Here is a 23,669-nt window from a genome sequence, read left to right as displayed (position 1 = left end):
CACAGGTCCAGCCGATCGCGGCTCCCACTGGCCACAGTTCGTTACTCTAGGCCAATGGGAGCTGCTGGAAGCAGCGGCCAGCACATCCTTGGCCCGCGCTGCTTCCAGCAGCTCCCATTGGCCTGGAGCTTTCCCTAAACAAGCAATGCCCCAAGTTTGGGAAACACTGGCCTAGTGGGTAGAGCACTGGACTGGGAATAGAACCTTATGAGTTCTATTCCCAGATCTTCCATTGGTCTGCTGGGTGACCTTGGTCAAGTCACTTTCCTGCTCTGTTCTTCAGTTTCTCCATCTGCAAAATGGAAGCAAAGCACTTTGACAACTATGGATGAAAAGGTTTATAAAAAAGCTTGGTATTCTTGTAAATGAAAAGCCTACATGTTAAAATATAGTAATATAATAAATGCAGTGTTTACCAAAATATTTGGCTTGCTCTGCCTCTACCCCGTGGGTGGTGTAGGGATAGAGCTAGACCTCTGAATTGTTCCCATAGTCTCAGCTTTCATTTAAAAAAAAATCTATCCATTATCCTTATGAAGAGAATTTTCAAAACGTGAATGTAATCAATGCAAAGACAACTGCCTGAATTTGTAGAAAGCCTGAAATAATAGCTGTGAAGTGTGAACTTCCCCTTCACTTCAGTGAGTACTGACTCGTATGTGTGCCAAGGATACTTAAAATGTCAACACTGTTAACTATTTTGCTGATAATCAAAGAGTGTTGGAAAGGAGAGGAAGTCTGTTATGAAGATTTACTCTGGTGTTTTGCAAGATGTAGGTGGAGTAGGTTTGACAGATAAGCTGGGAGATAATGGAAGATTTATAAATTAAGGTGTTTAGGCCTTTCACACCACATGAGGTTACAATGGGGCACAGCTGGTTTCATTTTTCTTAAGTGGAGCTCAGCTTTCAAAAGTTTGGGAAATACTGTATTAATAGTTTAACATTTAGTGAGGCCACATGTGCTCGGTTTTAGTTATGGCCATTCCATTCACTGGCTGTTTGGATATACTGGGCCAAATTCTACCCTGTGCAACCATTAAAGTCAAACCAGTGAGGTCAGTGGGGTTCCATGATCGTAAATCTCTGCAGAATTCTTATTTGTTTTCTGTGTGCATAGGTTAAAACAGAAATGTATGCCAAATTTTTAAACGTCTGGCTTTACCTTCTGCTCTTGGATTTGGCAATAGATCTGCTTTATTTCCAGATAACTTGGTTACAAGATTGAAAGCTCATTTGGGAATTTTATACATCATAAAGTGATAAAGCTTTTATTTTGTAAGGGGAGTGTGTGATAGATGACAGGACTAGCACCCAGTACAGATTTTTTTTTTTTATTGCAGCCAGATTCAGGAACTATTACTATAAAAGGCTATTTGTTGTAAGCATTCATTTACTAGGTAATTCTAGAACCCAGGCAATTAGTCTGTACTTCAGTTGCTGAACTTCAGCATAAATCTGGGCAAAGCAAATTAGAACAATAATTCAGATGCAGAGGCCAATTTAGCAGCTATTACTTCAAAAAAACGCCTTTGCATCTCTTTCAGAGGAAATGTTTGGCACCTATTCTGCTCTGTGGTGGTCTCCAAATGCCAATTTTCTAGCATATGCAGAGTTGAATGATACAGAAGTTCCTGTTATGGAGTATTCCTTTTATGCAGAAGACACGCTGCAGTATCCAAAGACCATTAGACTCCCATATCCCAAGGTCTGTGTTATTTATTAAACATGGTTGTTCAGCAGTTTGGGGCTATTCTCTTAATCATTTAATCACTTCCTGCTGATGAAAATATTGTCTGTCTCTCCTCAACAGCTTGCTGTGATTACTCTTACTGAAGTCAACAGCATCTGGCAATGTTAACGTATTTTTATTATCTTCAGGGGGGAAAAGTCTGATTTAAGGTTTTGTTATTTCTCCAGAACCACTGAAGGGATGACAAGCAGTGATGGAGATAGTGAGGCATGCTGTTATATAGCATTATGCATAAGGGTATTGCATGGGCTTTAATTAATAGAATTCTCTCCTGCAGGCCATAGAACCTCTCCAGAGCGACAGCCACAGCCCCTGGTTGATGTGTGCCTTCCATAGAGGAAGGAGTGTTTCACAGTCACAGAGTCACTGTCCACACCTATCTCCAGGGCTGTCCTTACCCATACGCCAAGTATGCAGCTGCATAGAGCACCAGGAAATTTGGGGCACCACATTTTCCTGGTGCCCTGCACAGCTGCGTGCTGCTCCAGCCCCTGCCCCGCGTCTTCCCCATGGCTCCCACCCCTGCTCCGCCCCAGCCCCGTCCCCACGCCACCCCTTCCCCAAAGCCCCTGCCCTGCTCCGCCCCCTCCCTGCCTCTTCCCACCCCTGCTCTGCCCCAGCCCTAGCCCTGCTCCCACTCCCCTGATGAATGCAGCAGGGCTGGGCCTGCACCCACCAGCGGCAGGAAGTGCAGCGGCCCAGCCCCAGCCGCGCCGCTGGTGAGTGCTCGTGAGTGGGTCCCCCTGTCCCCCAAGCCAGCCCTGCCCCCTCCCCCCACGGGGGGGTTGCGGGAGGGAGGGCAGAATAGCTAGTGACAGCCCTGCCTATGTCCTTCTATCCTTGATACTCAGAGCGCACCACTTCCTTCCACCAGTTCCACTGCCAGATGGCCACTGTATGCCCACAATGTAAGGAGAATTTGTCCCTTAGGTAGCACAGTGAATGGAGGAAACCGAATGAAGGATAGCAAGGCGTAATGAATCAGAGAGGCACATACACAGAAGAAAAGCTGGTTGAACTTTATTTGGTGATGTTGACACAGGTCCAGCTGGTAACAGCAGGATAGTTGACTAATAGCATCAGGGATCCCAACTTGAATATGGCCGTTAATAAGCTAAACTCAGCAGGTGTGGAATAAGGTTTGCATTTACATAGCACTTTCTGTCCACAAATCTCAAAGCAAATGTTTCTGACTGGGAGGCCAGGGACAGGAGGAGAGGTGTGTGAGAATCAAGAATATTTTAGTGGTACCATAAAAAGCACCATCCCCAGTGAAATCATTGTGTCGTGTTTTGGGATGTTTCAGTCAATGGCTCCCAGGAGATTGTTTTAATTTCTCATTTGTTGTGGATTTTGTGACCAAGTAAGGAAAGAGATACTGGTGATGTTTTTGCTGGATAAGGATCTCACCAAGGGACACGAGGTAGTGGATTTGTTTGCTTCTTCCCTGAACTCCTCAGAATTATGTGTCCCTTTTAGCATGGAATATTGCTGGTCTTAGGAAGGATCAGCTATGAGTTTTTAACTCCAATTACTGGTATTTCTGGGTGATGATTCCTGTACAAATGATAAATGACCTGAAAGGGATGGTGTTAACTTCTCTTAGAGGAGAGGGCATCTGCTCAGGAAATATATTTCTGTGAGATGTCAGAGCTTCCTGAATCCATGGTGAAGGGTGGTTTGCCATACACACACATACACCCAATCTGGTAGTGGGGTTGACTATAACCCATTGCTAGAGAGCAATAAGCCCTACCCTCTGGCAGAAGTTATGGTATATTAGTAAATATAGTAAATGAAGACAGAATATCAAACACAATTATGGATATTTATTTTTATAAATGAAGAGGTATGTTTTTATTAGAACTATGTGGCTAATCTCTTAAAAAAAAAAAGTGTATGTGCCCATCTGAACAGAATTGTGTTTCTTCACACAGTCTAAACTGCATGGTACTGCAGTCTCACTGCTGCTGCACTTTACAGTTTCTTTTCTGTCTTCCCTAATGTCAAGAGTTTTTTTTTCACTTAGAAAGTATTTATTGTCTTCAAAAATACTGTGAAACATATTCTTTTTCAGGCAGGAGCTGCAAATCCTACTGTAAAATTATTTGTTGTGAATACCCAATCTCCTCCCACTGTGAATTCCAGTGAAATCATTGCGCCAGCTAGTATAATATCAGGGTAAGTAGTTTTGATAGTATGTATGTTTTCTCTGTGAATGCCCTAGATTACTACTGTATATCACTGAGTTACATTATCACACTGCTCAGAGAGGAACAGGATTTAATGTGTAAAGCCCATGCAGAGATTATTCTTTCTAAAAATAATTTAAAGGTGATGGCATATTCCAGATTTCTTGTGCTCAGAATATGACACGTTATTGGCTCATCATATATAGTGGATCCTTCTTATAGTGAAGTCATTTCACAGAACAGCTTTACTATCAGCAGAAATTGACTATACGTGGAAATGCAATTTGCACATTACAATGCACTGAGAAAAAATTTAGAATTGTCACTCTATTTCACTGTAAGTGAAGATTCACTGTATCTGGTTTCACTGGGGGGAGATTCCATTGTGTTTTCATTGGCTCATTTTAAAGCAATACTGCTTATATTGTGAGGTAACATAGCAAAGTTCCTCTGATTAAACTTAGAATGTGTAAACCAGTAATTCTGAAAGTAAATGAAAAGTCTTATTTCTCAGAATGCCACTGACAATGTACTACTTGACATTAATTTGAGTATTCTGAAAAGAGCAACCAAGATGATTTAACACATACACGCACAATTCTGTATCCAAAGTCTCCTGTTTCTACAATACTGTAGACTTACGGAGTGTAAGTGTCTAATGTTTACAGTAAGGATTTAGAGACAGTGAGATAGTGTGTACTGTATCACACAGAAAGATGTGATAATCTTTAGTGAAAGCAAAGTAGGCCTGTTAGTCAGGAAATAGAATACAGAGAATGTTCCATTCCAATCCTCACCGCAGTAAAATCAACATCCTTTGTATTAACTGAATCAGTGATTGAAGCATATATCCAACCTCATGTATTTGTTTGCATTAATATATTGTTCATATATTCTTTTATAGCCCTACAATAATTCCACAAAATATTGATGATGCTAGCTAGCTCTTGAAGTTTTCTAGATAGAAGTGTAAAATAAACATCTGTTTTCAGTTTAGTTTTTAATTGGTTTCTTTGTTCTATAGAAAAATCTCCTTATCTTTCACTAGCATCCAGTGAAAGCAGAACAATACCATTCTTAGCTCAAAACAATAACATGCACACACCCTCCCAGCCTAATACAGGGCCTAATTTTCTGCTGGAGTTACTCTTGTTTTATATCAGTGTAATACCATATAAATCTGGGCTAACACAATGGTGAATCTGACTCAGAATTTTCAAGAATACAGATGTCTAAGTCTGCTTAGGATCAAATATGTTACACTTAAATTAAACCTTGATCTTGTAAGTAAGGATGTAGGAAGCACTTGACGCTGTTACAAACATCCCTCCCCATGCACAACTCCCACCTCTCTTAAAGAATTATACGATAGTGAAGTTTAATAAATAAAAGATGGTCTGCGGTTGATGTGGTGTAATGTAAAGCAATGTAAGTATTCATGGTGGGGACTGCATAGAAAACATTCTCACTGCTGAGGGAAAAGTAACTCCAAAATAGTGTGGGTTTGTCTCAAGTTTTCCCTGTTTTGAAAAGATAGATTTGTCCCCACTGTAAATAGACTGCCAGCTGGGGATAGAGAAGGAGATGCAGGCAGTTTTTTTGGTATTTTCATTATGAGAGAGGTAACCTTTCACCCTTGTATGGCTAAATTCTGGCCCTTCATGGAGGGCTGGCAGGGGTGGGGAGTGTGCATGGCCTTACTACCCCAGCGGGAGCTCCAGGAGATATTATGCCTGCACACATTTGCCTGTGCAGTGCTGCTGAGCTCTCCCAAGGAGCGTAGTCACTTCACTAAGCTTAAAGCTGGTGCTACATGCACCTCTGTCCACTGATATCTAGTCCTGCTGGCTGGGCCCAGAGCGCTGACAGGACACGTGTTCTTTTGCAGAAGCTAGTGCATTAGCCCTAATACGATGGGGTCCTTGCCCTCTCTGAGCATGAGGATGTCTATTCTGCCTAAAGAAAACAAGGTGGAGAGAGGCTCCTTTCACCATCTGTGTTTCTTGAATGGGTCTGGCCCTCAGGATTTAGGAATTTCTCATAAATTGTAGCATTTATCCAGAGGAGCACTCTGACCATTTCTCTGAGACAGCTGCCAAAATGCTTGAAATGGCAACATTTTGCCTTTTAACATTTCTGGTGAAATTTGTGCATTTGCAGAAGGTCAGCACAAAACACGTATATCATTAAAATCCCACTTAGATCCCTGTGGCCGAGTGTTCATGTGGGATGGTTAAGTGAGATGTAAGTAATGCCCAGGCCTGTGCACAGGGATGGATTTCACCCTGTGAGACTTTCACTTTGTACCAGTGTTGGAAATGAGAAGTTTGCAGAGTGGGCGAACACACTGTGGTAGAGGGTTGCAGGAGTGCACTTTCCAGGGAGAAAACAAGGAAGTGAAATGCAATATTTTTGCACTGCCTGACATCCCTGTAATTTGAATTAATCACATCACGATTTACTCCTCAAATATAAGAATCCATGAAAACCAGAGGTACACTCCAGCCTACCTATTGGTTGTAAAATATGTTCATTAAACAAAAAGCTGCAAAAAGTCTTTGAACAAAATGATGGTTGTCTTTTTTTTTTAATTGTCTTGTCTTGTTTGACATTTACATCTTCCTGCAGAATTGTCGACTTGCTCAATTTAAAGAACAAAACCAACTTTTTAAACGGTTTTCATTACTAAATTTGGATTTCTTTTCTAACTACCGCAGGAAACAACTGTTGGCAGCATGGGTGGCAGGAGGAGATAGAAAAGCATCAAAGGCTCCTTCTTCTAGCCATTTTCTTGTTGCAATTCCCCTGTTTTCTGTGGCTTGTGCTGTATTGCTCCATAACAGTGAAAACAGCAACATTAAAACGGAACATTAAATTTGAAACATAAAACCTGGAGTACAAGTGTCCTATAAGAACATTACAATCCACAGCCAAGTGCCATGGGCTGCGCAGCACACAAATAGAGATTTATACACTTTTTATATATATATGTATGAATAGAACCCCTACATTGTAGTCAGAAATTCCCCCCAAAAAATCAGACCAGGAAGCCAGATGGCATATCTGACAAAGTACAGCTGTTGTGGTTGAAGTAAATAATAAGTGCAGGATTTTTTTTTGCAGAGGGGGCATGTTTATGGTCTCTCAAACAGTTAACTAATTTCACTAAAATTCTCCCACCTGCTCTTTGTCAGCTGATTGTTAAGGGAAGGAGAGAGAACATGAACTTTGACAAACATGTCAGCTGTAAAGCTAAGAGCAAAGTCCTGTGAAGACATCTGCATTAGATCAGTTCACAAAGCCTGCTGTAATTACCCCTGTCATACTAGGAGGGCATAACCTTATCTTCTCTTTTTACACACGAGTAAGGGATCATAGTTGGGAATGAGAACTACTGCATTCTGTGGGTTCTGCCCTTTGTTATAATAGAGTGAGGAGCTCATGCAAATAGAGTGCAAAAAAGTTCTCAGCTGGATGATGAACTAAGATACTTGAGTAGCAAAATGTGCTGGTAGTATGCTCAAGGCCTTCATAGTAAGCACAGGATTCCCAGCGATATCAAACTGAGTCAGTAGGTATTGTCCATAGTACAGGGCTCTTGACATGCTGTTGAGTAGTTCTGAGTGCATCCATCAATGTCTCTGTTAACATTTAATTATAATTCTTGTGGGACGCTGACACACTAAAACTCTTAACTTTTTGGGCAAACTTTTTGGACAAACTTTTTGGCCCGAGGGCCACATCGGGGAATAGAAATTGTATGACAGGCCATGAATGCTCACAAAATTGGGGCTGGGGTGCAGGAGGGGGTGCGGGCTTTGGGGTGGGGCTGCATATGAGGAGTTTGGGGTGTAGGAGGGTGATCAGAGCTGGGACCAAGGGGTATGGAGGGTGGTGAGGATCAGGGCTGGGGCAGGGGTGTGGGAAGGGGTGCAGGTTCTGGCTGTGGGTGCAGGCTTGGGAGGAGAGGTTTGGGGTGCAGAAGGGTGCTCCAATCTGGGATCGAGGGGTTTGGAGAGCAGGAGGGGGTCAGGGATGGAGCAGAAGGTTGGGGCGAGGGGAGAGGCCCAGGGAGTGCAGGCTCCAAGCGGCGCTTACCTTAAGCAGCTCCCGGAAGCAGTGTCATGTCCCTTCTCCGGCTCCTATGTGGAGGCGCGGCCAGGCGGGTCTGCATGCTGCCCCATCCTCAGGCACCACCCCTGCAGCTCCCACTGGAGTGTGTAGGAGCCGGAGCAGGGCTATGACGCAGCTTAGCTGCGTGGTGTGGCCCCGACCCTGCTGAAGCGGGGCTGAGCCATGTGGTGCGGCCCCAACCCAGTACCCCGGTTGGGGCTCTGGAGCAGGGCTGAGCCACGCGGTGCATCTCGTGGGGTGGCTTAAAATGGCTCATGGGCTGGATCCGGCCTGTGGGCCGTAGTTTGCCCACCCCTGAGCTAGTGCCTTACTGTATGAATGAAAGTAAGCCGAGGCATTACCGGATGGCTAAACAATAGACATCAAGCATTGCAATGGGTTACTGAGGTCTGTAGCATTGAATGCAACTGAAAAGTTCACTGCAACTAAAAGTGTAAGACCTGAATATGTAGAGTTCAATGAACTATTGGACTCTACTATATAGAAAAGTAGTGTATGGAAGATACTGAAGCATCTAATAGCATTTGTTGTTTCTAGGGATCACTATTTGAGTGTTGTAACATGGGTAACAGACGAAAGGCTCTGTCTGCAGTGGCTCAGAAGGATTCAGAATTTTTCAGTCCTTGCGATCTGTGACTTTACAAGAGAGAATGGAATGTGGCAATGTCCAGAGGTATGAAAAATGGAGCTAAATAGTCAAATGACTTAATAAATAAGAGTCAAGAGTGGGGTTGAGGAAAGAAAAATATATTCAGACATATTTTTGTGATACATAGTCTATGTGAAATATACACTATAATGCTGGTCGGGGGGATTGTGTTTTTTTCCCCCTCAGGGCCAACAACATACAGAAGAAAGTAAAACTGGCTGGATCGGCACAGTGAGTATTCAGTTTCTAGATTACAACATGTTACATAACACATTGATCATAATAAATGTCTTCCTTACATTTAATTAACTTCTTACCTTTCTAATGGTGTGTTACCTAGACCTGATCCATAACTTACTTAGACAACTGCTAATTGCGCACACGTGGCAAAAGGAATAGATCTCAACTGGATCTGTGCAAAACCCACTCATTTAAATTTCATGGGGTTTTGTAATGCTAAACTTTCTGAGTTTGGCTCTTAACCCTGGCTCCACATAGGTTAGATTGATCTAGGAGTTGCTAGTTGGCAACAGTCTTCTGGGACTGCACACCAGCTAGAGATAGCTGGCTTTGTCTCTGAGTCACTCCCTACCCTGGTGGTAGTGTGAGGTTGTGCAGGAGCCAGGTATTCTCTGTGCCAGTTGAGAAGTCCTTGACACCAGTGGAATTCTCAGCGAGACCTGGTCACTCTCCAGCCCCTTTGCACCATCAGTGTGGCATGAAGGAGCCAGAATGTACTAAAAGAATCTGGCCCATAGCCTCTCCACTGGTTTGGTCTTCAGCATAGCAAAATACGAAATCACTTCATTCAGATGTCTTCCTTTTTTCTCTTTAAAAAAAAAATAAATTTCTCCAAACAACAACAAAATCTTGCTCGCTTTTTTTGCATACATTTTAACCAACCAGATGAAATTTTTCACACAGCTCTGCTGAGTAGAACCCCATCTAAATGCCATTTTCCACATTGCATAGGGACAGAATGCCATGTGGTAGAGAGTAGGCACCTGTTGAACTACTTAGACGATCTGGAGGAAGTGAAGGATAGACCCAAAAGATCAGACCAGAGAGAGAAATGTGTTTCAGAATTTCTGATGAGAACACAGAATATGCTCTCTACGCCCGCACTCTCCACACATTGACTCTGTTTTAGTCACAAATTCACTTTTAAGTCAGAAAGCAAAAATTTAAAGAAACGCAGTGAGGGAGGAAACAGCAGGGATGAAATCATCCCCAGTACAATGATGAGAGATCATCCCACCTGCTGTCAGATTTGATATAGAGAGGAAGGCTTTAATGCTGACACATTTTGCTTCTATATAGCAACGGCTCCACAATTAGGTAATTGGTGTAAACTGTTGGGCAAAATGGGGAGTCTTTGTGCCATTAAAGTAGCAGGATTTAAAAAAAAATCTTAACTGTATAAAAAGGATCAAAGCCAAGATGAGGATTATTGACACAGAGATAGCAAATGTGTGTGAGACAGCAGGGTTTTTGATTCCACGGAAAACCAGATGAGTGACAGTCTATAGCACACTAGCTTGCTGTGCACTAACTGGCCAAGTGGACCCTGCTACCGTGCACTAAAATTTCCGTTTCAAACAGCAGTAGGTCAAAGCACACTATGGAACTTTCAGTGTCTGGTATCTGGGTCCACATAGCCAGTTAGTAAGTGACAGGCTAGTGCACTGCAGACTCACATCCTGGCTTGCCATGCACAAAATGTCCATATAGGCAAGCTCGTACATATTCTGTCCCTTTAATCTCATCCAACCCTGGATAACATGACACTGCTTGATCCGTGACCTCTTTTTGTAAATTGCTTTGAGATCTACTGATGAAAAGCACTATGTAAGAGCTGGGCAGTAATATTATTTTTACCAACCAGAGAAAAAAATTTAGTAAATTCAAGATCACTCAGGACTCCATGGTCCCTAGGAACCAACAGTGTGTTACCTCAGAATTTAAGCCCTTACCAATTAAGTTAAAGGAGAATAACATTTAGCTGAAGTAAGATTGCAGTTTTAAATAGGGCTCTGAGAAACTAGTGAAATACATTCCATGAAATTTTGTACAAAAATATTACCAAGGAGACAGTGTTGTCCAGAGAAATAATACAATACACAGGTATTGGAAAGGCTTGATTTCTAATCCCAGTTTATGCTACTGATTTATTGAATGGCCTTAGGCAAGTCACTTTATCTGTCGCAGTTTCCCCATATGTAAAACAGGAATAAACAATAACATGCCCTGGGGGATTGTGAGGATTGGTTAATGTTTTGAGCACGTAACACACTATAGAAATACTATCTGTTGTTATTTCATTTGGAGCAATTTCATGCCTTTCCATTTTTTTTCTACATGAGTTTGACTCAAAGCCCTCTGGAGTCGATGGAAAGACTCCCATTGATTTAATGTGCTTTGGATCAGCTCTGTTTTGTTGAATGGTTATGTCGTCAATGAAAACATAAAGATACAAGTGCCAGCTTTAAGCTGTTTTGAATTGTGAAGCCACTGTCCATTCAAAATTGGGCTATTTGCCTTGGAAAGTAGCTTGTTTTATTGGAAAATGAAACCATTTTTCATTTGAAAAGTTTGCAGAACCTAGAAGACATGTCAATGAACTCTGCTCAAAATCATAAACATCATGCAGGCCCCCTCAAATTTCACATTTAGCGATTTGCAGTAACAAGTACACCATGATATTATAAAGTGACAGGGAAATAGTAAACCTGAAAGTCTTTCATTTGAAGGGGAAGTGGGAGCTCGTGGGTGGCAGGTTGCTAATGCACCGGAAATTCTGCTGCTGAAGAAACAAAGACAACATGTTGGCTGTGTTTACTTCTAAAGATGGTTGCTATAGGTTCCATGCACCTAATCAAAATAGATATCCAGCCCTGAACTGAGACAGTATTCCGTGGTATGTTTACCGAAATGCATGACATGAATGTTAAGAGCCCATGAATTCAGATGCTGAGGGATTCCCAAAAACTGAAGGTCAGCATTTTGTTCTTGGGTTTCTGTTATCTGCTCTAATAATTTTGTTGTGTTTTTCCAGTTTCAGCCTTCTGATCCTTACTTTACATCTGATAATATTAGCTACTACAAAATTTTAAGCAATACAGAGGGCTTCAAGCACATTCACTATATCAACAGCACAGGGGTGAGTAATAACTCTTAGGATAGTCACTGCTGATTTAAATTTCTTCAGGCCAGCTTGGAGTTTATCATTCTACTTTTTTGCCTCCCCTTGTTTTTAGAGCAGAATACCCATTACACATGGAAAATGGGAAGTAATCAGCATAGAAGCTGTAACCAATGACTTTATGTGAGTATTGTAAGAAAAGCAATTTAATTGCAAGTCTTTACAACATAATACAGGTTAGTTGGAGATCTCACTAGGCATGTATCTGTATCTTTATTTGCCTAAGTACCTTTGAAAATCTAACCCTTGTGAATAGGCTAGAAGAAAGACCCACCCCACTTGTCTTTGTGGGGGTAGGAGTCCATAAAAGTTTAGTGGAACATAAAGGATTCACTCAGATGTGCACATACTCACACGGTTCCCAACCCAAAACTCTGCATGCAAATGCCTCTAAATATTGGGAGATATCTTCGTTCTAGATATAGTTCTGAACTTTGCAGTGTGGTCCTATCTTTGAGATACATGTACACACATGCACACTGCTATCTGTATTTGACTGTATGATTTTCCTACAGCATGTTATTAAAAGATACTACAGTCTCTGTGAAACACTATGCCCTTTCTTCACATACAGACCAGAAATTGTAGGGGAGGGGGGAATGCAGCAGTTGCACTATTTTTTTCTGCTTGATTTGACTGTCAAGGGAATATTTAAGGCTTAAGCCTACTGGCTCTAAGAGAAGCTTTTCCAGGTGCACTTTCCTTATTTTGTTTTAGAAAAATTCTTATTTTGTTTCAGTCTGTTGCTCACATAAAACCAGAAATGCCTCTTTTTAAGATGGCCCGGCTCATTTTGGATGTGTCCTTCTGTTTTAAAAAAAAAAAAAAAAAAAAAAAAAAGTTTAGCCTTTAGTTCAGAGGGCAAAAGTCACCTTATGTAATTATTAAAATTCTAGTGAAAAATGATGCATTCTTTACCACTTACTGCATAACCAGTCTCTGTCAAAGTAGCCCACGTGAGCAAAAAGAAACTGAGTTCAAATTATTCTGTTCCGGTTCATGACTAGCAAGAACTTTAGGAATAGTAGGTGCAGTGTGTACGATGCATAAAATATGATGAGCTTGGTCCTCGTCTCACACTGATATAAATCAAGTGTAATTCCATCTTAGTCAATGGAGATAAACAGATGTGGTGAGAGGAGAGTTGGAACTATACTGTATTAAGTGTGTGTGTGTGTGTGTGTGTGTGTGTGTGTGCTTGTCAATCACAATAAATAAGGCATCTGTTACAATAAATATATTTAGTTAGCAATATATAACAGAGTAACATTACATCATCTAAAGTCCTGTTCAGTCATTTACTCTGTGTCAGTGGTCCCCAACATGGTGTCCGCGGGTGCCATGGCGCCCGCCGAGGCATTTATGTGTGCCCGCCTAGTGCCCAGCAGGGGACCTGCCAGGGACAGAGAACTCTGGGGCTGCAGGCGCTGGTGTTCTCGGTCCCCAGCAGGTGCGGGGCCCGCCTAGTGCCCAGCAGAGAAGAGAATTTGGGGCCCCGCACCTGCTGGGGACAGAATACTCCAGGGCTGTGGGCACCACTGTTCTCTGTCCTCGCGGCTTTTCTCCGGCTTCTCTCTTCTCTCTGGATTCATATATTAGGTAATATTAAATATGTTTTTTTGTATTATTTAATGTACAAATACAAAATAAGCCTTGTAAAATTGTTGGCGCCCGCCACGCTCTTCTGAAAACATGAATGTGCTACTGGTCACAAAAAGGTTGGGGACCACTGTTTTGTGTAATGTTCACGCAAAGACCAAGGACTTTAAAGCTTCTCCGGTAGATCTTACTTATAATGAGGCCAACTAACATACCTCCAGATGATGTACAGGGGCATTTAACCCACAGATTCCTGGATATGTTTTGATGAGAGCCTATTTACGTTTTTAAAAAATTAGTGTAGGACAGGTGACGGCATTGTGCTTGCAATACAAGTTGAAGTCCAGCTCATGCTATGGCTGGCAGCATATAAGCTAGCTTGACTGTGGGTCATTGTTTATCATAGCCTCTGGCTCGCTGTTGTGCATCATGGCTGGTGCCACCTGGCTTCTCTCATAGAATTTGACGCTTCTTGCACAAGTTAATGCCTGTTTTTAAGTTCAGGTACAATAACAAATCCTCTAATACACACATCTGGGTGGTGATGAGTAAGTAAGAAAGAAATCTGCCCAAATTGTGGTTCCCATAGAGAGAACTTGGAGGTCTGGTATTTTGGGGCAGGTAGAAACTGTTGTAAACTAAACTGTATTGATCTGGTGCCATTGGTCAGTAACTATGGAACACCATGTGATCATTTTTATTGAGTCACTTCTAGGTTGTAGCTACAATCAAGAATTGCACTGCTAAGGCTCTAATGACCAATACCATGAAATTCCTGTATAGGACAACATTCTATCCCAGGACATGCATGCAAAATTCCCACTAACTTCACAATTCCCCTTAAAGTCAGTAGGATCCAGAATGCTTTCCAGGGTGCTCTTTACCTACCTGGAGTTACAGAAATGTTGGAATAAAAGACTGTTACTAATCAGGCTGTCAAGCAATTAAAAAAATTAATCGTGATAAATCGCACTGTTAAACAATAAGAGATTACCATTTATTTAAATATTTTTGGATGTTTTCTACATTTTCAAATATATTAATTTCAATTACAACACAAAATACGAAGTGTACAGTGCTCACTTTATATTTATTTTTATTTAAAGTATTTGCACTGTATAAAACAAAAGAAATTGAATTTTTAAGTTCACCTAATACAAGTACTGTAGTGCAATCTCTTTATCATGGAAGCTGAACTTACAAATGTACAATTATGTACAAAAAACTGCATTCAAAACCAAAAAATGTAAAATGTTAGTGCCTGCAAGTCTACTCAGCCCTACTTGTTCAGCCAATCACTCAGGTAAACAAACTTGTTTGTATTTGCAGGAGATAATGCTGCCCACTTCTTCTTTACAATGTCACCTGAAAGTGAGAACGGGTGTTCTAATGGCACTGCTGTGGCTGGCGTCACAAGATATTTACATGCCAGATGTGCTAAAGATTCATATGTCCCTTCATGCTTCAACTACCATTCCAGAGGACATGTCCATGCTGATGACGAGTTCTGCTCGATAACAATCCAAAGCAGTGCAGTCCGACACTTGTTTATTTTCATTATCTGAGTAGGATGCTACCAGTAGAAGGTTGATTTTCTTTTTTGGTGGTTTGAGTTCTGTAGTTTCTGCATCAGAGTGTTGCTCTTTTAAGACTTCTGAAAACATACTCCACACCTTGTCCCTCTCAGATTTTGGAAGGCTCTTAAATCTTGGATTCTTAAATCTTGGGTCGAGTGCTGTAGCTAACTTTAGAAATCTCACATTGGTACCTTCTTTGCGTTTTGTCAAATCTACAGTGAAAGTGTTAAAATGAACAACATGTGCTGAGTCATCATCCAAGACTGCTATAACAAGAAATATATGGCAGAATGCAGGTAAAATAGAGCAGGGAACATACAATTCTCCCGCAAGGGAGTTCAGTCACAAATTTAATTAAAGCATTATTTTTTTAATGAGCGTCATCAGCATGGAAGCATGTCCTCTGGAATGGTGGCTGAAGCATGAAGAGGCCTACGAATGTTTAGCATATCTGGCATGTAAATACCTTGCAATGCTGGCTACAAAAGTGCCATGCAAATGCCTGTTCTTGCTTTCTGGTGACATTGGTAAATAAGAAGCAGGCAGCATTATCTCCTGTAAATGTAAACAAACTTGTTTGTCTTAGCGATTGGCTGAACAAGAAGTAGGATTGAGTGGACATAGGCTCTGAAGTTTTACATTGCTCTGTTTTTGAGGGCAATTATGCAACAAAAAAAATCTACATTTGTAAATTGCGTTTTCACAAAAAAGAGATTGCACTACAGTACTTGTCTGAGGTCAGTTGAAAAATACTATTTCTTTTATCATTTTGACAGTGCAAATATTTGTAATAAAAAATAATATACACTTTGATTTCAGTTACAACACAGACTACAATATATTTGAAAATGTAGAAAAGCATCAAAAATATTTAACATAGTGAAGGGAGGGATAGCTCAGTGGTTTGTGCATTGGCCTGCTAAACCCAGGGTTGTGAGTTCAGTCCTTGAGGGGGCCACTTAGGGATCTGGGGCAAAAATCAGAACTTGGTCCTGCTAGTGAAGGCAGGGGGCTGGACTCAATGACCTTTCAGGGTCCCTTCCAGTTCTGTGAGATAGGTATATCTCTAATAATTATTATTATAACACATTTCAATTGGTATTCTATTGTTTAACAGTGCAATTTTTGAGTTAATCGCATGAGTTAACTGTGATTAGCCCTAGTTACTAAACATTTTTTCCATGAAGAGTCACAAAACAGTAACTGCTGTTTTGAAAATTGCTCTTTTAAAACTGTTGCCAAGAGAGAACCCTACATCCTAGCTATTCTTTATTTTAGTAACCTAGCCAAAGTGCTAAATGTATTGAGCCAGATCCTTGGCCTGGCTTGATGCCCTTTTCGCTACTTCAGGGATTCAAAGGTTACTTAAAACTTTAAGTGCCTTAAGTGGGCAGCTGGGGATTCCCCCAGCAAGAGAGAGTTCCTGCCACTTCCTCAGCATAAGGGATGTGTTGGAGGGGACATGGCCAGAGCTGTTACAACAGCTCCTAATGGCAATAGAGACTGGTACAGCTAATGCTGAGGTTGCTTTAAGTTTCAGCAGAGGCCAAATTGTTCCCCAGCTGCCTCCAGGATGGGTGGAAAGCTCCACCTCATCCTGTGTACCAAGCCCTGTGCCAGCACACCCAAGATTCTGTTCCATAATTTAAAATATAAGCCAAAATCAAACCATATCTTATTTTTTTTCTGCTCCTACGTAGACTTTTCTGAATTGACTTCGGCTCTATATCAGTCAGTGTGGTCACCCTATTTTCAGTGGTGCTCCTTATTTTGTTGCTGATCTAATCAGCTATGCTGGTGTTTCCTACATAGGCAGGTTCTCCATGTGCTTTGGAATCTCTGATCCAGACCTGTAATTTCACAACACTTGGCCTCCAGGGTTATGCTTGTTCCTTTGATAGGCAATCTCAACTATAAAGACACAATTTAGGTACTTCTGAGCAGTGTTTCTGTCTGCACTCAGATACTCAATGGCAGCATTCAGTATGACCTTGTCTGTGTCAAACAGACAGTAGCATGACAAATGTAAGCCAGGACTTAATGAAATCTGTGAAGGACTCTCTTCTGTCCCTCTTCAACAATCCTGGAATGCAATAAAATCAGTGACGGGGGGGTCAGCCTCACCTGTTTTCATGGCACTGACCATGAAGGGAGGATAATAGTCTGGCTATACCGAAAGAAGGGCAGGAGACATTTGATATGGTTTTAATTAGGCTGCAACTTTATTATTAAATGTCTGGGACTATCCAGCTGATAAAAGTGTACAGTACAGGTAATGCCATGTTCATTCCATAATTCCCCGGGGGGGGGGGGTCTGCCAGCTCCCCCTCTTTTTCCATCCAGGTCTCCCAGCCAATCCATTGCTGGGACCTTACCATCCACCCCCCTCATAGGAGGGTTAAGGTGGGCTATAAAAAAGGGGAGTTGGCTCCCTGCTGTACCAATCATAGGAGCTCTAATTCCCCCTCCCCCCATTTTGTTCCTTTAATGAACACCTCCAAGCCATTTATCCGGTCACTGTGTCCCTTCCCCATGGAGTACCTGCACTGGACATCCACCCCACACTTACATCGTGCGTTGCGACATACAGCCTACCACCCTTCATGCCATGCATAGAATCATAGAAGATTAGGGTGGAAGAGACCTCAGGAGGTCATCTAGTCCAAACCCCTTTTCAAAGCAGGACCAGCCCCAACTAAATCATCCCAGCCAGGGCTTTGTCAAGCCAGGCCTTAAAAACCTCTAAGTGTGGAGATTCCACCACCTTCCTAGGTAACCCATTCTAGTGCTTCACCACACTCCTAGTGAAGTAGGTTTTCCTAATATCCAACCTAGACCTCTCTCACTGCAACTTGAGACCATTGCTTCTTGTTCTGTCATCCGCCACTACTGAGAACAGCCTAGTTCAATCCTCTTTGGAACCCCCTTCAGGTAGTTGATGGCTGCTATCAAATCCCCCCTCACTCTTCTCTTCTGCAGACTAAATAAGCCCAGTTCCCTCAGCCTCTCTTCATTAGTCGTGGGCCTCAGCCCCCTAATCATTTTTGTTGCCTTCCTCTGGACTCTCTCCAATTTGTCCACCTCCTTTCTTTAGAGGGGGGCCCAAAACTGGACACAGTACTCCAGGTGTGGTCTCACCAGTGCCAAACAGAGGGGAATAATCACTTCCCTCGATCTGCTGGCAGTTCTCCTACCATGCAGCCCAATATGCCGTTAGCCTTCTTGGCAGCAAGGGCACACTGTTGACTCATGTCCAGCTTCTCCACTGTAATCCCCAGGTTCTTTTCTGCAGAACTGCCACTTAACCAGTCAGTCCCCAGCCTGTAGCAGTGCATGGGATTCTTCCGTCCTAAGTGCAGTTGTCCTTATTGAACCTCATCAGATTTCTTTTGGCCCAATCCTCCAATTTGTCTAGGTCATTCTGGACCTTATCCCTAGTCTCTACCTATCCTCCCAGCTTAGTGTCATCTGTGAACTTGCTGAGGGCGCAATCCATCCCATCATCCAGCTTATTAATGAAGATGTTGAACAAAACTGGCCCCAGGACTGACCCCTGGGGCACTCCACTTGATACCGGGTGCCAACTAGACATCAAGCCGTTGATCACTACCCGTTGAGCCCGACAATCTAGCCAGCTTTCTATCCACCTTATAGTCCATTCTGCCAATCCATACTTCTTTAACTTGCTGCCAAGAATACTGTGGGAGACCATATCAAAAGCTTTGCTAAAGTCAATGTATATCACATCCACCGTTTTCCCTATATCGACAGAGCTTGTTATCTCATCATAGAAGGCAATCAGGTTGGTCAGGCATGACTTGCCCTTGGTGAATCCATGTTGACTGTTCCTAATCACCTTCATCACCTCCAAGTGCTTCAAAATAGATTACTTGAGGACCTGCCTCATGATTTTTCCAGGGACTGAGGTGAGGCTGACCGGTCTGTAGTTCTCTGGATTCTCCTTCTTCTCTTTTTTAAAGATGGGCACTCTATTTGCCTTTTTCCGATCATCCAGGACCCTCCCCCATTTGCTATGAGTTTTCAAAGATAATGGCCAATGGCTCTGCAATCACATCAGCCAATTCCCTCAGCACCCTTGGATGCAGTGCATCCGGCCCCATGGACTTGTGCATGTTCAGCTTTTCTAAATAGTCCTTAACCTGTTCTTTCACAACTGAGGGCTGTTCACCTCCTCCGCATACTGTGCTGCCCAGTGTAGCAGTCTGGGAGCTGACCTTGTCTGTGAAGACCAAGGCAAAAAAAGCATTGAGTACTTCATCTTTTTCTACATCATCTGTCACTAGGTTGCATTCCCCATTCGGTAGAGGTCCCACACTTTCCTGACCACCTTCTTGTTGCTAACATACCTGTAGAAAACCTTCGTTACCCTTCACATCCTTTGCTAGCTGCAATTCCAATTGTGCTTGGGCCTTCCTGATTGCACCCCTGGATGCTTGAGCAATATTTTTATACTCCTCGCTAGTCATCTGTCCAAGTTTCCTCCTCTTGTAAGCTTCCTTTTTGTGTTTAAGCTCACAGAAGATTTCTCTGTTAAGCCAAGCTGGTTGCCTGCCATATTTTTGCTGTTCTTTCTGCACATTGGGATGGTTTGTTACTGTGCCCTCAATAAGCCTTCTTTAAAATACAGCCAGCTCTCCTGGACTCCTTTCCCCCTCATATTAGCTTCCCAGGGGATCCTGTGCATCAGTTCCCTGAGGGAGTCAGTCTGCAGGAACAAAGCCCTCCCTGAACCCACTGTGGGGAAGGCAAAAAAACCTCAACTCCACCTTCGCCAATCTGGTATTTCACCACCTAAAGGGGAGAGAGGTTGGATGCTGCCTCAGGCTTCTCCATGTAAAAGGGGGCTTCACACACAGGGCTGTCCCTTTTAAATCATTTTGCCCATCCAGTTCCCAGTGGATGAGTCAGTGTCAGCACACTGGCCCCTTGTCCCCTTTTTCAGCAGTTGGCCTCACTCCCCCACCCCAGCCATAAAGCACTGTTCCCTTCGTGGCCAGACAGACAAATTCCCACTGACTTAAAGGTGCAGTGCAGTCATTAGCACCCTTGCAACTACTGTGTCCAAACACAAGGTGTTCTCTCTAGTGAGGGTCTGCCTTTTCACTGCTTCCTCTGAAATTGTATTAGTCTCTGCAAATGCTATGGCCGGCAGAAATACCACAATATGTGAAGCAAGTTACTTGAGTATGGCAACTTTGAATATATAAAAATAATACAGTGACAGTTTGTTTGGATAGATATAAATATGAACACCACAAGATATCTCATATACTTACCTACATTAGAGAGAGTTACCTTAACTTCTCTAAATAAAAATTCGATGCATAAAAATGTAATTAAGCAATATCTAAATGATCATTTTATGTCTTGTGTAAATACACCATAAATAACTTTCTTCAACCGGTGTGTTTGTTTTATAGATACTACATCAGTAATGAATTTGGTGGAAAGCCAGGAGGAAGAAACCTTTATAAGTATGATGCTTATTATATTTCCAAATTTAGAAATGAAAAGAATGTAATGAAAATAATAGACAAGTTTAGTGATTAAGAGATTCAAAATCCATTGATCCTGAATAAAATGTACAGTTCTGTGTGGGATATTTAATTAAAATATTTTAGGAAAACAAGCTGTTAAATAAGACGCCGGGTTACAGAAAATAAAACAATTGATTTAGAAGATGAAAAATGCTCATTATAATATTAGTATTTTAGAGTTTTGATTATGATGTAAATTGCAGTATATCCTGAACTCTGGCGTGCTAGTTTTTGCTAGCCCTTAAAATCAACTGGAGTTTTGCTGTTGACTTTAATGGGAACAGGACTGCACCTTACAAACATGCCATTATATACAGTATTAAGAAAAGCACATCATAATGCAAAATGCATTGTTACTAGGGAGTTCTGTTCTACATAAATGCTTATGCATGGTTTGTACAGAGATATGTCTCTGATGTAAAATAGACAAATTCCATCTGGCATTGTTTAGTCACCTGATAACTGTGGTGACTGAATGGACCTTCTCAGGAATGTCATTTACCTTTAAAATGAAACTTTCCATCACTTTGCAGAGTGTCGTTTGGAAATGGTCCAACCACACCTAAGTGTGTGAGCTGTGATCTGGACAAAGACAGATGTCAGTATTATTCTGCATCCTTCAGCAGTGATGCACAGTATTATCTGCTGAATTGTTATGGTGAGTATGACCCAAACTAATAGATGCAAATGTGACTCAGTATTTAATTAGGAGGGGCTCAACCAATGATGTCTATGGTACATGATAAAGAACAATGCTAAGTGTTCATTGTTGTTTCTTTGGATTTATGCAGTAATTAACAGCTGCCTGTCGTAGGCTCTAAGCACCCGTCACTCAAATTATAAGCATAAAAATAAAATGGAATGAAACTTACCCCAACAGTCAGCTGAACTCAACCCCCCAACAAAACATACAGTTCCCCTCCCCCATGCAGATCTAACCTCCAGCAAGCCCCATCTCTGAAGCCACCTGTGCAAAGAGATTCATCTTGCAGTATGCTCAGAAGGACAACAGATTTGGGTCAGTGGCATGTGCGAGTGCTGATGGCTCATCTCAAAGAATGAGCTACTACGAGCCCCCTCTCTTCAGTTCTAAACACTTTAATGCCCTCAAGTATCACAGAGGTGACACTCTCACTCCAGAAGTGGAATGTGGACAATAGATTCTTGCCTTCTTTGATGACTGGTGGTTCACAGGGAATCAGTGGCAGAATTCCATAGGGAGACTTGTTCTGAAAGGGAAGATGCTGCTGTAGAGAGCTGTATATTGTGGAAGCACTTGGATGTTCCTTTGGGAGCAACATTTTAGGGACGAGAAATCCTTAGTGAGTGTGATTAATATCAGGGGCAAGATGGTAAGCCTGTTAAAGAGTCTATGAAATATTTAGTGTCCAATATTTAGAGTCCAGGAAACATGTGAACTCACCTCCTGAGTCACTGACCTACTGGCACACATACTGGAAAGTGATAGGGATGAATTAGCTAGTTCAGCGAAAAAGCATCTGAATCACCTGAGTTCTGAAATGCACATTGCTTTAAGGTGCTGAAATCTTAAGCCAATGCTTTCGCACTTTGGGTGGTCTCAAACATGGGAGGGGGGATCCTGGGGCTTCTGTGGAAAGTAGGTGGAGAACCTTTGGGGAGACTCTAGGGGTCTCAGTGATGGTCCTGAAAAGGTTCAGATACTCATTCAGAAGTTCAGCTACTTTCCCAAGCTGAACATTTTGGGATTCACAGTCTCCTAGTTAGTGTTACAGGATCACGTTTAAAAAGGCATTCAATTAATACACAGATGTTCTTTTGTTGTGTCAACAGGTCCCGGCCTGCCCATTTCTATGCTGTCCAGAAGTAGTGATGATCATGGTATTTGATCTTCTCTGTTTTCAATTGCAGCGTGTGTGTCTGTGTGTAGCAGATATGCAGTTCCTTTAGTCTTAGGGTATTTTAACTTTTGACAGTCAATCATGTCCTGGCTAACTCTGAGTTTTTCCCTGTAGAATGAGATAAAATGCACTGGAATTCAGTAATCAGACTTGCCATTTATTTCTGTTGTTGTCTTAACAAGGTGTGTTGATTTTCAGCAGTGATTTAAATCAGCAAGCAGGAAAACTTGATTTAAATAATAAATTTTACTCTTGCTTTTTACTTTTTAGTTATTTTCCTAAAGCAAGGTTCATTCTCATTGGTTGGTATAACCATTAAATGATACTGATTTGCAACTAAGTGTAGCCATTACAAATAAATTTGATACTACTTTTTGCTAACCAGGAGAATATACTATATCTATATATAGCTATATAAGCAATTATATAGCTCAACATTTTGTTCAGATTCTTAAATTTCCCATTTTTATTATGTTAGAAAATAATGCATTTCTTTTTTACCAGGTAAAGCTTTACTCATGATTTCTGCCGAGGTGCGTTTGATTGGGAGCTGGAATTCAGTTAAAAGTGTACAAAACCAGACCTGATACATTGTTTATTTATATATATTTATATAAATAAACAAACTGCCTTAAATGTGTTTGATACAAAAGGAACAAAAGCAAGTTTATTAAACCATGTTTTGCATTTCAAACTGATTTATTAAAGTACATATTAACTGCAGTTAGTGAATTTATGGATTGTTTCTGGTCACCATAAGCCAGATTTTCAAAAGTACTTAGATGCCTAGGGGTGCAAATAGCTACGTACTGGGATTTTGAAAAGCACCTGAACAGATTCACACCCAGCTTCTATTGATTTCAGTGGGAGTTGTGTGTTGTGCTTAGGTGCTTTTGAAAATCCCACTAGGGGTTAGATTGATTCATAAAGGAGATTTAGGCTGAACATTGCAGTGCCTAACATTTAGGCGCCCTGCCACCAGGTGGAATTCAAAGCCCTGAGTTAGTACAATGCATGGGGAGAGTTAGGTGCCTAAGAATGAGATTCAGAGAAGCCAGCAAGCTGAGTGGAGAACTACCCAAGCTAACTAATAGGAAATGCTAAGGAGAGGGGTGAGGCCTAATCC

General features: G+C 41.8%; 1 protein-coding gene across 1 annotated transcript in view; it reads left to right on the top strand.

Annotated features, from left to right (window-relative positions):
- DPP4 (dipeptidyl peptidase 4) overlaps nucleotides 1–23,669 on the top strand; it is a 72,243-nt gene that overhangs the window by 25,326 nt on the left and 23,248 nt on the right. The window contains exons 9-17 of the mRNA XM_045032944.1: nucleotides 1,547–1,707; nucleotides 3,830–3,933; nucleotides 8,616–8,751; nucleotides 8,914–8,958; nucleotides 11,783–11,887; nucleotides 11,985–12,052; nucleotides 20,547–20,600; nucleotides 21,197–21,321; nucleotides 22,476–22,523. Coding sequence (XP_044888879.1) covers nucleotides 1,547–1,707; nucleotides 3,830–3,933; nucleotides 8,616–8,751; nucleotides 8,914–8,958; nucleotides 11,783–11,887; nucleotides 11,985–12,052; nucleotides 20,547–20,600; nucleotides 21,197–21,321; nucleotides 22,476–22,523 — 846 coding nt within the window. The remainder of the gene's footprint in view (nucleotides 1–1,546; nucleotides 1,708–3,829; nucleotides 3,934–8,615; nucleotides 8,752–8,913; nucleotides 8,959–11,782; nucleotides 11,888–11,984; nucleotides 12,053–20,546; nucleotides 20,601–21,196; nucleotides 21,322–22,475; nucleotides 22,524–23,669) is intronic.

This window comes from Mauremys mutica, chromosome 10 (assembly GCF_020497125.1).
Source record: "Mauremys mutica isolate MM-2020 ecotype Southern chromosome 10, ASM2049712v1, whole genome shotgun sequence".
In the NCBI taxonomy this organism is placed as follows: Eukaryota; Metazoa; Chordata; order Testudines; family Geoemydidae; genus Mauremys; species Mauremys mutica.
The sequence above is the reverse complement of the archived record's forward strand: the minus strand, read 5'-3'. Positions and strand labels throughout refer to the sequence as shown.